This window comes from Tamandua tetradactyla, chromosome 23 (assembly GCF_023851605.1).
Source record: "Tamandua tetradactyla isolate mTamTet1 chromosome 23, mTamTet1.pri, whole genome shotgun sequence".
Lineage (NCBI taxonomy): Eukaryota > Metazoa > Chordata > Mammalia > Pilosa > Myrmecophagidae > Tamandua > Tamandua tetradactyla.
In genome coordinates, this window is record NC_135349.1 from 33,391,040 (window position 1) to 33,406,480 (window position 15,441).

At 38.2% G+C, this 15,441-nt stretch overlaps 1 protein-coding gene across 4 annotated transcripts in view; it reads right to left on the bottom strand.

The window, feature by feature from the left end:
- DCTN5 (dynactin subunit 5) overlaps window positions 1-15,441 on the bottom strand; it is a 37,802-nt gene that overhangs the window by 12,091 nt on the left and 10,270 nt on the right. The window contains exons 3-6 of one of the 4 annotated variants that reach the window (XM_077141539.1): window positions 13,224-13,342; window positions 10,713-10,824; window positions 5,892-5,994; window positions 2,724-2,815 (exon numbers count right to left, since the gene is read on the bottom strand). In XM_077141539.1, coding sequence (XP_076997654.1) covers window positions 2,724-2,815; window positions 5,892-5,994; window positions 10,713-10,824; window positions 13,224-13,342 — 426 coding nt within the window. The other 3 variants (XM_077141543.1, XM_077141541.1, XM_077141540.1) reach the window with 3 other exon arrangements.

Here is a 15,441-nt window from a genome sequence, read left to right on the forward strand (position 1 = left end):
ACTCCTTTTCCTGTCTACCTGGAAAAGCAAAATACTCACTTTCCCACCTTCCTGCACAGCAAGGACTGGCCAGATGACATCATTTTGGGCAATGAAAGGTATTATAGAAGGATTACAGCATAATGATTAAAAGTATGGTTCTAAAACCAGAATGCCTAGATTCACTGTCACATCAGCTGTATAAATCTGGGGAATTTCGCCCTGACCAAAAGGGGGAAAAGAAATGCAACAAATAAGGTATCAGTGGATGAGAAAGTTCAAATAGAGTCGAGAGGCTACTCTGGAGGTCACTCTTATGCAAGCTTCAGTTAGATATTGCTACCTATCATAGCTTGCCAAACCCCAAACAAAACCATTCCTGCCAATTTAAAGAATACCTAGAGCATTATATAAGATTCTACAACGTTTCCATGCACTAGGCTAACTCTCCAAAACCTACAACCTCCAGTTGGGTCCCTGGACCAGAGAAGTCCTGAAATGCAGAGAGGCCAGCCCTTCCAGAACATCAACTAATTCCATTTCCCTATTCCATATTATCGAGAGCCCCTTCCAACATGAAAAAGTTAAAATGGGCATAGCCCAAATACCCCTAAAGAGTGGGAGAAAGACCAAAGATGATGGTGGATTTATATAGAGAGGTCAGGTTTAACAAATGAGTACTGAACCATTATACGGACATTTCTTTTAGCCTCCAGTACTTTAGAGAAGCTAGAAATAAAAATCTAGAATTACGGAATTATAACCCATACCAAACTCTGAAATCTGTTCTACAACTAATTTTTATGATATACTTTGAAATTTATTGCTTTTATGTATATATATTATTTAAAGAGAAAAAGGAGTATAACAGCGAAGACAGGATTTAACAAATGAGTATGACTGCTGAATCATTACATTGATATTTCTGTTGGTGTCCAGTGTCTTGGAGCAGCTAGAAGGAAAAATGAAAAATCGTGGAATTGTAACCCAATCCAAACTTTAAAATCTATTCCACAACTACTTATTAAAATGTTCTTGAAAATTTATTGTTTTTTTGTATATATATTTCACAATAAAAAACAAAACAAAACACTTCCTCTTCTTTTTTGTTGCTAACCAACAAAATGTATACTCAGTTGCAAAAAGCAGAAAGCTTTTTTGGGGAAAGGTTCAAACCCAGGCATCAGACAGGTCACACAGGAGATGTGCTTCAAGCGTAAGCTCGTCTCACCTCTCCAGGGCAAGAGTTGCTGAGTATACACTGTGGAGCCAGACTCCAGGGTCAGCCATGTTGCTATATGATTTGGAGTTTTCTCATCTATAACACGGAAATGACATCAACCTCACAGAGCTGTTGTAAGAAATAAGCCAGCTAGTGAATGTAAAGCACAATGCACAGCACCTAACACACAGCCAAGCACCCGGGAAACAGGCAGTCATTGCTAGATCTGGAGAATGATCACCTTCAAAGGTTTTGTTCGAGGTATGAATCTCTAATGTACAAACATAAAAAAAAAAAGACAAACCAGAAAGCAGTTTTTACATTGTACCATCAGAGATGATTACATTCAGCTTTATTAGCAAACTCCACAACCCAATATTAAGTTGAGAGTTTCTTTTAAGCGTCTAACCTTCAAAGCTGAACTGTTCTAACCTATTCTTTTACAGCAGAATCAGAGAATAAAGCAAAAAAACAAAAACAAAAACAACCTTCTCAGTTCCTCATTTCTCAATCTTCCTTCCTAAGCCAAGAGGTCAGAGCAGGACCAGGAAGGGCAGCATCATTAGCCAGAAGGAGGTGGTAAGAATGGTACTAGTAACTTCACGTAATACCTGGGGCTCTTTGCCCACAAGATGATTTTAAGAGCCCCACTTCTATATATGTGAGTGGTGACTGGGCCCATGGCAGATATTTTGGTCTGAACATACAGGGTGGGTTGAATGGTTCTAGGCCAGCGAATACATGCTACATCAAATAAATAATAAGTGAAATAAGGCATATACTGATACCCAAAATATCTTGAGGCAAGGAGTGATTACCAGACATGGAGAATCAAATCTGAGACTTTGCAAAAATAGAGTCTGGGATGCTGAGTGAAAGCCACAGGTTCTAGGACACAATGCGAGAAAGTCTCCTATTAACCACCCTGGGGGTAGTTAGCATTATTTTGAGAAGAAAAGAAACATTAGCCATACTTATGTTCAAGTTTTGGTGTCCAACAGGAATCAAGGCTCTGAAAATTCACTAACACTTTTTTCAAGGATTATGAACAATTGTGGCAACCGCCAAATGCTTTAGGAACAGGGAAGCTAAGAGTGACCGGCATGTGTGCTCACTGGGGGTAGTCTTATTGCCACGAACAGCACACCTCCACCTTCACGCTTGAAGAGTGTTTCTGCTCTGCAATTCTGCTTCAGGCAGGATCCATCCCTCCAGAGGACCAAGCGAGTAGTGTGCTGAGAACAGATGAGTCTGTCTTCCGAAGATAATGGTATGAAGTGACGGTTAATAGATAAGGTGTAAGAACAGCATTGGAGACAACTCTTCCAGATGTTCTGTTACTAAATTCTTAAGAGCTTAGAGCCTTGAATGACTGAGAAATTCTACAGAATTTAAAAGTAAAGGAGGGTGGAAGATATAAAAAACACAAGAGCTCTTTGTAGATGCTGACTGTGGCTCATTTTGTCCCCAAGTTCATCTAAGAGCTCAAATGAATTGAAGACATGAGGCAGAGACACTAGACCTGTGTCAGGGGCAAAAACTTCTGGTAGTAGCTCTTGGTGACATCAATCATCAGCTCCTGGGTACACTCCGGGAGCTCCCCTGAGAAGAGTCCTGGGAAAAGAAAGACGTGATCAACCGAGTGGTGTGGTGGAAGGCCTGCAACTTCTGCTTAAATCCCCAAAGGGCTTTTTCAAATTTTTTTTTTAAGTCATAAATGTCTAAATGCTACATTTTTCATCTTCAGTGCTAACAGAAAATTCTTCTGATCACATCCTCTAGATGACATACATTTTTGGTGTATGGGGAAACAAATAAGGAGGCTCCTCAAATGATGAACTATATTCCAGGTAAAAGAGGTTAGTATATTAAATGACCTAAAGAGTTAAAATCTCTCTGACCATATTAGAGGTTGTTCCAAAGAAGGGCTTGTCCACCCCAGTATTCTGTTGTAACACCTACTGAGTGAGCCAAGGTGAGTGTCCTTGAGGCAAGGGCTGCCCTGCTGTTCATACAATGAAAGTGAATTCAGTGCCCAAATATCCCGCCAGATATGCTAGATACCAACAAATCACGGGGTGGGATTAGAACAGAAATGGCCTATAGAAAGATAAGAGGGACAATTACATAAAAATTTCGGGGAAAGAGACTCTCTCTACACTATTAGTGAGAGTGTACAACCTTTTTGGAGGAGAATTTAGAAATATCTAGCAAAACTTTAAAAATTCATACCCTGTGACCTGACAATCCAACTTCTAAGAGTTTATTCCACAGATAATATTGTCCAATTGCATAAATATATATACGTACAGAAGAGTGTTCATTGCAGCAAAATTTCTAATAATAAAAAACAAAGTAAAATTTATAATGATATATGATACTACAGGACTGATTAGATATATTGTGGTGCATTTATTCAATAAGAAACATGTAACCATTAAAAGGAATGAGATGAATCTCTACATACTGACCAAAAAAAAGACGTCCAAAATATATCATTAATGAAGAAAGCAAGTTTCAGAACAGTATAGAGAACAGCATACAGAATGTGATGCTGTTTAAATAGTGTGAACAGTTTCATGATATACCCATATTTTATAAACATACACCCTTATACATTCATATACATACATAAACACACACATTTACACATGTAAATACCAGGACAGGGAAAAGAAGTCTTAAAAAAAAACCCACAAAATTCTCACAGGCACTTTTTGCAAATTAGCATCCCATGTTTGGTTTGCAAGCATATGTTTGATATGCCTAGGTGTTTAAAATTTCTTTTTTAATTAGTAGTCAACATTTAAAAATTCAGATGTTTGGCTCCTCTTGAATCATAAGATCTCACATTAGGTCTGCATTCTTAGATAGCTATGATAGGCTTACTTCAATCATTTACATTATTTGCCTGACTCCTATAGGATGAGTTTTTGGCTCCTGACCCATATCTTTTCTGGACGGTTTGCCTTTCATTTTGTTCCATTATTCAGTTTCATGTTGTGTAGCCATCTAAGAATGTGCCAGTCTTCCTGTGACCCTATCTCTGTATTACAAGATGGAGTATGTCAATACTAGATAATTAGGATTTTTTGGTGAAACTACATAAAATAAACATGGAAGTATCCTGGCACACTGTAAAAATTACTGGACTCTAAAAAGTGCTACTCAAGGCTTTCCACTAAGCAGCTCTGACACTTTGGACAATCCAACCTCTCTAGATCTCAATTTCCTCATTTATACAATGCTTTTAAAGTTGTTTGTAGCTTGAATCCCCTGTTATAATCTCTAAAAAGTGTTTATCTGGATAGAAAACCAAGTAGTACTTCTCTACCTTCTGTCAAGAATGCTCAATACGCATAATAAATTGGTACCAAGGAATCTGAATAAATTCAAAGAGATTAAGATATTTCACTGACAATATCCTTTTCACTTCAGATCAGACACATGTCTGACAATCACTTAAAACAACCATTAGGATTGTTCCAATCCAGCATTTACTTAGAACAGCTAACCTTTTTCACAGTTGGAATCCAGAATGGGGAGAACTACTAAGCAAAAGTCTCTTCCTCCTCCTCCTCTCCAAAAATGGAGATGTGTGAAACAACATAATGGTCAATTTTATCCCCAGGGAATTTGAGTAATAATTTTGTACATCTTTGAAACTCATATTCACTAATCTGAGTGATTAGATTTTCATTTGGGAAAAACAATTAAACAACCCAATAGCAGATACCATATACTGTCAAACCTCTCTCTTCATATTGTCTTCCATCTGTGAATTTGTGGATGCACCCCGTACATGCTATATGATTTCAACTGTGTAAAACAATATGTAGAATAAAAAAGTCTGTAAGGAAAACTTTAGCAGTAGATGCCTTGTGTTGGGGAATATGAGGTTTTCTTCTTCCTTCTGCCTTTCAGTACCTTCCAAGTCTTCTGAGATGAGCACGTGTTACTTCTGTTTCCTTGCTTTTTGTAATTTGGAACTCTGAGCTCACAGGGGGTTTTCATTTTGGTATTCTGTCAGCCAAGGTTAAGAGGCACCATGCTTGCTTTGTCACATGTCCTAGAGGTAGCACTGGTCTCAGATCATATTCTATGTTTACTCTTCAGTTTGGGGATTCCTGGATGATGCAGGAAGGATAAATGAAAGCCCAAGCCATGAGAGGGTAAGCCCATAGTAAGAATCCTTTAGAGAGACTTTTTCTTTTTCCACCCAGAGCCCAGACCAAGAGAGATGTGCTTTTTTGTTCTTTTCCTGTGCTGGCAGGCAGACTGTTCAACATCATCCTTTACTAAGGGATAACCCTTCGAGGGTACTTGCTTTACTCAAGGATCTCAGTTTGACTTGCAGTTATCTGTGAATCCAAGGCTTTATCTCCCATCCTCACTTGAGTATCGAACCCTAAACCACTCTCTTACAAAGAAGGCATCAACCTTCTTATGTTTACAGCTTGGGTTTAGTTTCCTCTTTGTTTTTAATCCTTGATAATTCCCTTATTTTTTTGTGACTCAAAGATGTTTCTTATAATTTAGATAGCATTTCTAGTTATTTAAAAGCAGGAGAATTTGTTAATTAGCTGGACCAACATATCTGTCAGGAAAGTAACTGCATGCGTTACTTTTGTGATGAAAAATATTGACTTGTACGTAGATTAAAATAAAAATAATCAACATCCATAGTTACCTGGGCAGCCTGAGAAGACAGTAAACGGTGGGACCACAGTTTCTGGTGGTAATACCGTGTTGTCAAGAATTTTGCAACAGTCCTTCAACACACACCGGCGCCCCTGAAATTTAAATTTTGTTAAAAGGAAATAGATCAGGAAATGGGAGTAAAAGTAGTCTAGTCTGCCATATGGAAGGAATTTTATATTTTCTCCATTCATGGTATCATATAACAGTCAGGGAAAGTGACAGAAAGAGGAGGTACGGGTGTGAGTGAGTGTGTTTATGTGCTTTTGGTTGGGGGTAGGGGGTATATGCCAGGAATAGTTCAGGTTATCCAAGGCATTACAGACAACATGAATTTTGGCCTTATGAGATTTCTGCTTAATTTTTTCTTTGATTTGATTTAGTGGACATCTGTTGTTTTGTTTGTCCAACATCCACTTCCCTTTCTTCTGATAAAAGAATCTATATTTTCTTTGGGAAACCACCTATATCCATCACAGTTCAATCCCAAGCCTGGCCATAAAAACTGGTTTAAGGAATCAGTCTATAAGCCAAAACAGTTCGAAGAATTTCAACCTCAGGGCTTCTACTGGGACAATTGGGAAAAGGAGCTCTTTCCACTGGGAGTTCCAGGGGATAGGCTGGAAGTATACAACAGCCATCTTGTTTCCAGGAGGAAAGAATCTGTCTGAGAGTGTATGTGTCAGAGGAAAGCAGAAAAGGTACAGAGACTAATTCTCATTTGAACTCCTACAACCATTTACACATAAAATTAGGACCTGCTTCAGCACTCGTGGCTTATATTTGCCAAAAGACTCCCTTTTGTACCTACCAGATTAAGGGTTTTTTTCTTTTGCATGGGCAGGCAGAGGGACTTGAACCCGGGTCTCTGGCATGGCAGGCAAGAACTCTGCCTGCTGAGCCACCATGGCCCGCCCAGATTAAGGTTGTTTTGGATTTCCAACTGGAAAAGCCTTGACAAATTCATTTGGATATGGAGTTTATGGTTCATTTGTTTTTCCAGAGGTGAGCAGTTATTTGAAGGTATGGGCTGAACTTAATGCTTGACTTTACACACTAACATCACTTTTCAATTCTGTCACGACCTATAGCATTTTTGGGGGATGATGATGATGGTGGTGGTACACAGTCTAGGAATTGAACCTGGGTCTCCCTAATGAAAGGCGAGCATTCTACCACTGAACCACCAGTGCACCCCACCTATAGCATTTTGTGGATAAGAAATGAGACCTGGGAGACTCCTCTGTTTCAAGGGTTAAGGGAAAGAAAAAATTTCTGTATTTCAGTTTAATGCTGTGCCTCAGACTCTTGCTGAGTAAACCAAAGTTTTAGTCTTTACTGGCTGCATTTACAAAATCCCAGTGGCCCGTAAGTTCACTTGTGTTCTGGACAGATAAACAGCTAAAACATACCTGGCTGAGAATGTGGAAATCTTTACAAATACCAGGACAATGTTAACTTGTCCAGATCTCAGAATTTACCAAAGAACATGAATGAAATTTTGATTTGGTTGTGTTCAAATTTTTCCCATCATTAATACATTAATACATTAATACCAAATAATATGTTTTTCCAGGAAAGGGTAGATTGTCAAATGAATTTTTTAAAAAGCTTACACCTCCAATGTTAGATTTTCCCAAGTGGCCAGCTAAGTTGTCTCTAGCTGCGTAGAGAGTGCAATATTTCACAACATCCTCAGCTCAAAAGCAAGTTATGGCTACTGCTCTTCATTCCTCCTGTCAAGTTCTCTTCCATGGATTATCTGATATTGACAATTTCAAAAATATGGCAGTTGGCCAAATACTCTGGTGACTCCCAAACTGTTATTAACTTGAAGACTTCTTGTGATGCCTGAGCTCCTGATACCTCAGACTAAGCACAGAAGACACTAAGTAAAAGGAAACACAATGCGCCACATAACACTGAAACATACACAAATAGGGATCTCTAGGTGAAAGGTCTTGGAAAAGAGGAGTGGAAATGGATTTTTGCGCTATGTACCACAAGCCACCACCCAGCCTGTAGGCACCTGATTTGGCCACTAGTTGGCCAGTCTGTCCACTTGGAGAAATGATGCTTAACTGGATTTCCGAAGTATTCTGAATAGACTGACCAATTAAATAGCAGGAAAAAAAAATGCAGGTGCTTGTCAGGAGTGAATGGATTGGCAATAGCTGAGGAGTTCAAAAGCTGAAATCAATTCTTTATTCCTCCGTGGAGATCATTTCAGAGAGGAAAGGAAGGAACTGGAGTGATGTTGCTTGTCTAACAGCTACCTACAGATCCTTGTGCAAGTTATTTATCATCTCTGATCCTCAGTTTCCTTCTCTGTGAAATGGGATGTGACACCAAATCTGCAGGGACGTTGTCAGAATCAGAGAGGTAAAAATTTAAAAGGCATATCACAGTAACAGTACCTATTATTATGCTTGTTAGCTTTTTAAAAAAATTTAGTTATTAATTAAAAAAATTTAACAAACGAAAACTAAAACATTAACATATACAATCAGTAACTCACAATATCATCACTTAGTTGCATATTAGAACATTTGCATCAATTCAGAAGCTTGTTAGCTTTTTATAAAATAGCTTTATAATATTCTGATGAATTCTGATGAACATCAACCACTTCACATATTCACAGAGAAGAAGTTACACTACTGCATGAGATGCTTTTGGAAGGATCTGGGCGTTATGTGGACAAGACTCTAAAAGACTTCTTGTTAATTCTGAGGTTCTGGAATTCCAGAAGAATCTTTCTACTGAGATCATGTGAGAATTTGTAAAGGCTCAACAAGTATTACCAGAACTGAGCAATAACTACATCATGAACCGATACATTGAAAAGTGGTACAAAAAGAAGAGAACATAGGGCGCACGGATAGATCAGTGGTTAGAATGTCCGCCTTCCATGTGGGAGACCTGGGTTCAATTCCTAGACCATGCACCCACCCCCCATAAAAAACAAGCAGAGCACATGACAACAGGACTAGAATTCTCTAGGCACTGGGAATAAAATTTGGGTTTTAACCTTTGTTCTAGGGATAAAGGACAAGGCTCCCAAGGTGGGGTCTTCACTTTATCATGAAAAATATAAGAAAAAAAAAAAAGAAAAAGAAAAAGCGGCTAAGAAGGCCAACTTTGTCAAATGGTCAGAGTGAGGGAAGAGGATGGATTATGTTATTATCTTCCTCCATTCATCAATATCAGGCTGAACCAAAGGCTTTTGGTCTCTAATAGGTACTAAGGAATTCTTCTGGAGTAAGAATATTTGGTAAAAACAGCCACTTTCCTTAATTCTGAATAGCTAGTCAGATTTGAATGTTTTTCCAAGAAACCTGGTTCTCAACTGCACAGTTCATCTTTGCTGGGCCTTTGTGCCTCCTGGAATGTGAACTGCATAGCTTTTTTTTTCTTTGATCTTTTTAGAGTCTGAGTTTCATTTAGGGTAGAGAGCTATCTATATTAGTGGGAGCAGCCATAAAAAACAACACCATGAAAACGGCCTTGGCTTTTCCTTGAACCCAGTTTGAAATACAAATTTAAAATGTAGCAAACATTTTCCCGAAACGTTAAGGCAGCTCAGCTATGATCATTAACATTCTCATCCAGGATTTTCTCATAAATCCCAACAGAAATCAAGCTCTTCATCTATGAAGCAGCATGAAATCTCATGTTGGAAGGCCTTGGTCGGGTTAAACCAACCACAGAGCCTAAGCTCTGGTGGAGCAGTGTTTCACAACTTCTACTGAGCACAGAGTCCACTTGCGCCTGCATCTCAATCACCCTGAACTACTTGACATTCCTCTAAAGATATGTTCTTGGGTAACTCTGACCCTTACACAAGTCAATTCCTTTCCTGAAATGTTTATTGTCCCTTGTACACTGGGCTGATTTTGACTCACCTTTAAGATCCCCCCTCTCGAACTGCCTGAAAATGTGGAGCTGTGCTCTGGTGGCCATGTTTCTTGAAGATAATTGTACGATGGTATGGCTGTCGCAGTGTGACTGTGTGGTTGTGAGAACCTTGTGTCTGATGCTCCTTTTGTCTAACTTATCGATAGACAAGTAAAACATATGGATTAAAAATAAATAATAGGGGAACAAATGTTAAAATAAATTTAGTAGATTGAAATGCTGGTGATCAGTGAAGGGGATGGGTAAGGGGTACGGTATATATGAATTTTTTTCTGTTGTCTTTTATTTCTTTTTCTGAACTGATGCAAATGTTCTAAGAAATGATCATGATGATGAATACGCAACTATGTGATGATACTGTGAATTACTGATTTATATGTAGAATGGAATGATAATATGTTAAGAATGTTTGCGTTTCTTTGTTGTCATATTTAAAAAAAAATTTTTAATTAATAAAAAAATTAAAAAAAAAAAGATACCCCCTCTTTCACTAGACTCAAAGATCCTTGAGGTAACGCAACAAGTAGATGATATAGTGTTATTCTACCTGGCTTCAAATCCAAGCTCCATCACTTACTAGCCTTGTCAAACCCCTAATATCTGGGAGACTGTCTTCTCGTCTGCAAACAGGGATAATAACAGTATCTACAAACCTTGGATGGGTGTGAGGATTAAATAAAATTAACCCAGAGAAAAACTTAAACATCATATGGAAGAGATTTAACAAAAATTACCTATTATCATTAATGTTAGAGAAAGCAAGAAAGACCCAATTTCAGAAAACCAGAAGCTATTATTACCCAGCTTTGTCACAAAAACAGGGTCCTTCAGATGTGGGATGGGAATTATAAGCGAAGTGAGGCTGATAAACCAGCTGAAGAGTCATCATACTCACAATCACACAGTTCTTGCCAACATGAACATAAGAACCAATCTGAGCTGCGTTGACTACACAGTCTTCCTCAATAAAGACATGGTCTCCAATATGTAAAGGAAAGAATGCAACACTAGAGAAGGAAAAGATGAATGAAGAAAGGTCAAGGTGATGTCCTTTTGGTCAAGGTTTGCAGAATTGTACAGACTGTAATCTCAACCCCATCATTCTATCTTAATAAGACTGTTTCCAGCAAGAAAAGGTTTTTCAGGCTACAAAAATTCTATTATGTTGAAGAAAATAAGACTACTAGCTCAAAATCATCAACACTGGACCAAAGAAATGTATAAGGAAACAGCAAGGCAGAAGGAGCAAGATCTTCAAAGCTAAGAGAGCATTAAATAAAAATTAAGGAATGATTACTCATTCCTGCTTCTTCTGAAAATGTTCACAAATGACATTTTTTTTTTTGTCATTTGTTCTATAATATTTCAGGTAACTAACATCAGGTTCATGAGCTACAATTTCTAGCCCCCAATATTTTGAAAATTTATTCATTCCCCAGTTTTACTGAGTGCCTCCTAAGTGTCAGACTCCATGCTAGAAATTGGAGATAAAATGGTGAGCAAAAGAGAGACAATCACTGTCCTAGAGAAGTTTCCAGTCTAGTGAAGAAAAAAGACTAAATAAATGATTATATAAGTAACTAGTTATAATTGTGATAAGTGTTACCAAATTATGACAGCATTTAATAAGGAGACTTTATCCAGACTGCGGTCTTGGGGAAGGTCTGAAAGTGGTATTTAAGTCCAGACTTGAAATATGGGTAAAAGTTAGCCAAGCTTTCTCCAAACTACTGACTTTGCTGTCATACTCCTGAATTCCTTAAAGGTCACTGACAGTAGTAGTTCTGTGATCACATTCACAAGTAATTTCAGTACCTTAGGACATAAAATGTCTGGACTAGAACTAATATAAAATAGCTCAAAGCTCACCAGTTCTTTCCATTTTGTGTCGTGTTCTATCAGGAATATTTTGTCAGAGATGATATCTGTCATCATTTACTTATATCTTTCTTAATCCATTAGTATTTTCCATCTGTATCCTTGTGGAACAGTGAGTCCCTTAATATCACAATTTATAGTAGTATTGCAAATTCTTTTAATTTAAATGAAAACTTCCAAATTTTACAGTATTTTCTGGTACTGGAATATGGGGGGCGAGATCCATATTCATTTTCTATTCATTCAGGCCTTTATATTTCTATATTTATGCAGATTATTTCTATTTACACATCCCTCTATTTACCAATAAACTCCTTATTCATTCTCAGTACATTTTCTGGATCATGTCAAGCGCAATAATTTTGTTAGAGGGTCATGTCAAGAATTCTGGAAGAAAAAAATAAACCAAAACCCTAGCAGAGTATCAGTCACTGTATGAAATCTCAAAAGAAGATCGCATGTTTTCTGGTTTCTGACCAATAGCCTTCTGCACTCATGAGCAATGCTTTCATATGAACGATTTACAAGGACTCCCTGATCCAATTCCTAAATGTGGTGGAAAGCCTGGAGCACACTATCATTGTGGGAAATGTGGGAGTATTTCTGTAGATATGCTCTTAGGGTTCCTCAAAGGCCAGGCAGAGCAGGTATCAGAGTAAGTCTGAGCTAACTGCTCCCTTCTGTATGCCTCTATGATTAACTGTTCATACTGCTGTGACAACACTTATCACATTATACAGATGCCATTGTTTATGTAATTGTTTCCTTTGCTAGGTTTTGAGAACCTTGAGGACAAGAACTCTGTTATCCATCTTTACATGTCCACATTATAATCCAGTGGCTGGCATGAGGAAGGTGCTCAATAAATGCAGATGAAATGCAGACTGCCATAGGTAGGAACCAGGAGGGCAATAAACTGAGGGGAAGAGAAGCAGAGAAAATACCACCATGAACACAATCCTTATTCCCACTGAGGGGTCAATGGGTCACAGTTGTTTAGACCAGGTAGGTATTAAACTCAAGCAGAACCAACTGGAATTTGGAATGAAGTTATTAGAATTCCAGCTGGTATCTGCTAAAAGCCTAAATAGAAAAGTTATGTAAATAAAGAAATGAAACAGCAAAGTTGGCCCAATAAGCAAGGAGGGCAGATAATGCCAGTTTCTGAGAGGGGAGAGAGAAGCAAAATGTAGAGCGAAGGATAAATAAGAAATAGTAGAAAGAACAGCTATCTTGATTCTGGCTAGCTGTCCAGTTCCATATTCTAGTCCCTTGTGAGGCCCAATTCCTTTTTCTATCCTTAGCCTCCATCATGTGTGCCTATGCCTGTTTAATCAGAGTGCCTTTTGCTTTTGTTAGCTTAAGCAGATTCTGTTTCTGGCAACAGTCATCTCTGACTAAGACAATCACCTCCAGAGTTGTGTTCATTACAGCAAACTCTTACCCAGTACTCCAAACAATGCCACAACTTAACACCTCAGTCACGGTATCTTTCCCCAAACGGAAACAAGGTAGTTAGTTTACATACCCTTTGCTGAATTTCTTGAATGGTGGCCTTATGACACTACGACTCTTCACAACACAATGGCGTCCAACTCTAACATTTGCCAGATCTCCTCGGATAATACAGTCATTCATTACAATGGTCTATAAAACAGCACATTTAAAGAAATTACCACCATATCTTAAAACAACAAAAAAGCCCAGTTAATAGTTATTTTATGTTGTTATGAGAATTACGTTCTGATCCATTGAGTTACATGTTCTGTCAAAAGGGGTAACTTTTTTTTTTTATTTTATTTTTACATGGGCAGGTACCGGGAATCGAACCCGGGTCCTCTGGCATGGCAGGCAAGCATTCTTGCCTGCTGAGCCACCGTGGCCCGCCCAAAAGGGGTAACTTTTAAGGTAAAAAGACAATTGTCTTCATGCCATTGACTGCGTAATGTTACAGATTTTCCCAGCCCATCACACATTTTGCCCTTGATATCCCATGAATAGGATGCATTGAATAAGCAAACTTTTACTGACAGCACCTGTAGCAGACCTAGTTTATATGCTCCTTAGATTCTCTCAGTTCTTCTTGCCCTCCAATCTCACCCCTAAGCCTCGGCTGCTTTCTTAGTGATTCCTGGCTGCTCTCACCTTTGTCTTAACTCCTAAAACCACTGACTATCTTCAACCTAACAAGCTTTGGACCCATTAAGGCTCTGATCCCTCCCCAACTTCTGAACTCAGATTAAATGCCAAACTACAGAATATGGGATCTTGCTTCCCCAGATATTGCCTGGAGTAACTGAGTATCACAACCCAGAAGTTTGGGGAAATTAATGTCTCACGCTTTGTAAAAATTAGGCATTCCAGATACATCCATTGAATAAATGTGGTAAACAGTGAATAAAGAGAGGCAAATGACTGGAGTTGCAGCTATAGAGAGTAAGGAAGGGGGTGGTGCAATGGTGGATCAGTGGCAGAATTTTCCCTTGCCTATGCCAGGATCTGGGTTCGATTCCCGGAGACTGCCCATGCCAAAAAAAAAAAAAAAAAGTAAAGAGGACCAGCTCTTAAGGAACTATACCTACTGAGCAAAGAAGCTTTAGTTTACTTGTTAGAGAATACAATAAATCAATGAAAGATCTGAAGCAGAGGATTAATACAACTGAATTTTCATTTGAAAATAGTACTCTTGAAGCAGTCTGGAGTCTGAATGGAGGAGACAATTTCTTGACTGGAAGGAAAGTGACCTCTTAGATGGCTGCAGTGGATCAAGGTAAAAAGAGGTATGACCTTATCTAGACAATACCTGTGAAGGTGGGAAGGAGAGATGAATGGGAGGTAGATGAATGTGATTCAAACCTCTGATTCTACCAATTTAGAGTAAAGACAGGGGATGGAGACCACATTAAACAATACCGTGTGGATATAATCAGCAAAATTCAGAAATCTGAAAATTCTACAGAATAGTGATCCAGTTTCTTTGATACATAAATGGCAGGGGAGAAAACGAGGGTAGGGAAAGGGAACTGTTACAGAATAAAAGAGACTTAAGAGATGTCAACCAATGTATATGTGACCTTGCCTGGATCCTGATTTGAACAAACCACTATAAAAAGACATTCTGAGATAACTGGAAAGACTGAATGGGGAATGAGAATTAGATGATCTTAGGGAATCAATGTTTGTTTTTTTTAATGGCACAATAATGGTACCATACTCAATTTTTTTAAGTTCTTTAAATATTAAAAATACATATTGTACTATTAATGGGTACAATAATACAATGCTTGCAATTTGCTTTAAAATACTCTAGTCCCCATCATCTTCATCCCTCCCTATTCCTCAAAAAACACATCAGGACTGGGGTGGATAGAGATGAAACAAAAATGTCAGAATATTACTAATTGTGGAAGCTGATGAATGGTGGACGAGTACATGGGGATTCATTACAGATTCTCTCTACTTCTGCACATGTTTTAAAAGTTTCATAACAATACTGCTCAGCCACAAAAAAAGGATGAACTACTAACCTACTAATTACCATGGAAAATCTCAAAAACATTATGTTGAGTGAAAGAACGCTGACATACAAGTAAGTGATTGTAATTATATGAAACTCTAGAAAATGCAAAGCTAACTTGTTTTAGTTTTAGATCAGTGCTTGCCTCAGGCTGAGGGTAGAAGGTGGAATGACTACAAAGGGTCACAAAGTAAACTTTTCAGGGAGATGGAAATATTTTAAATCTTGA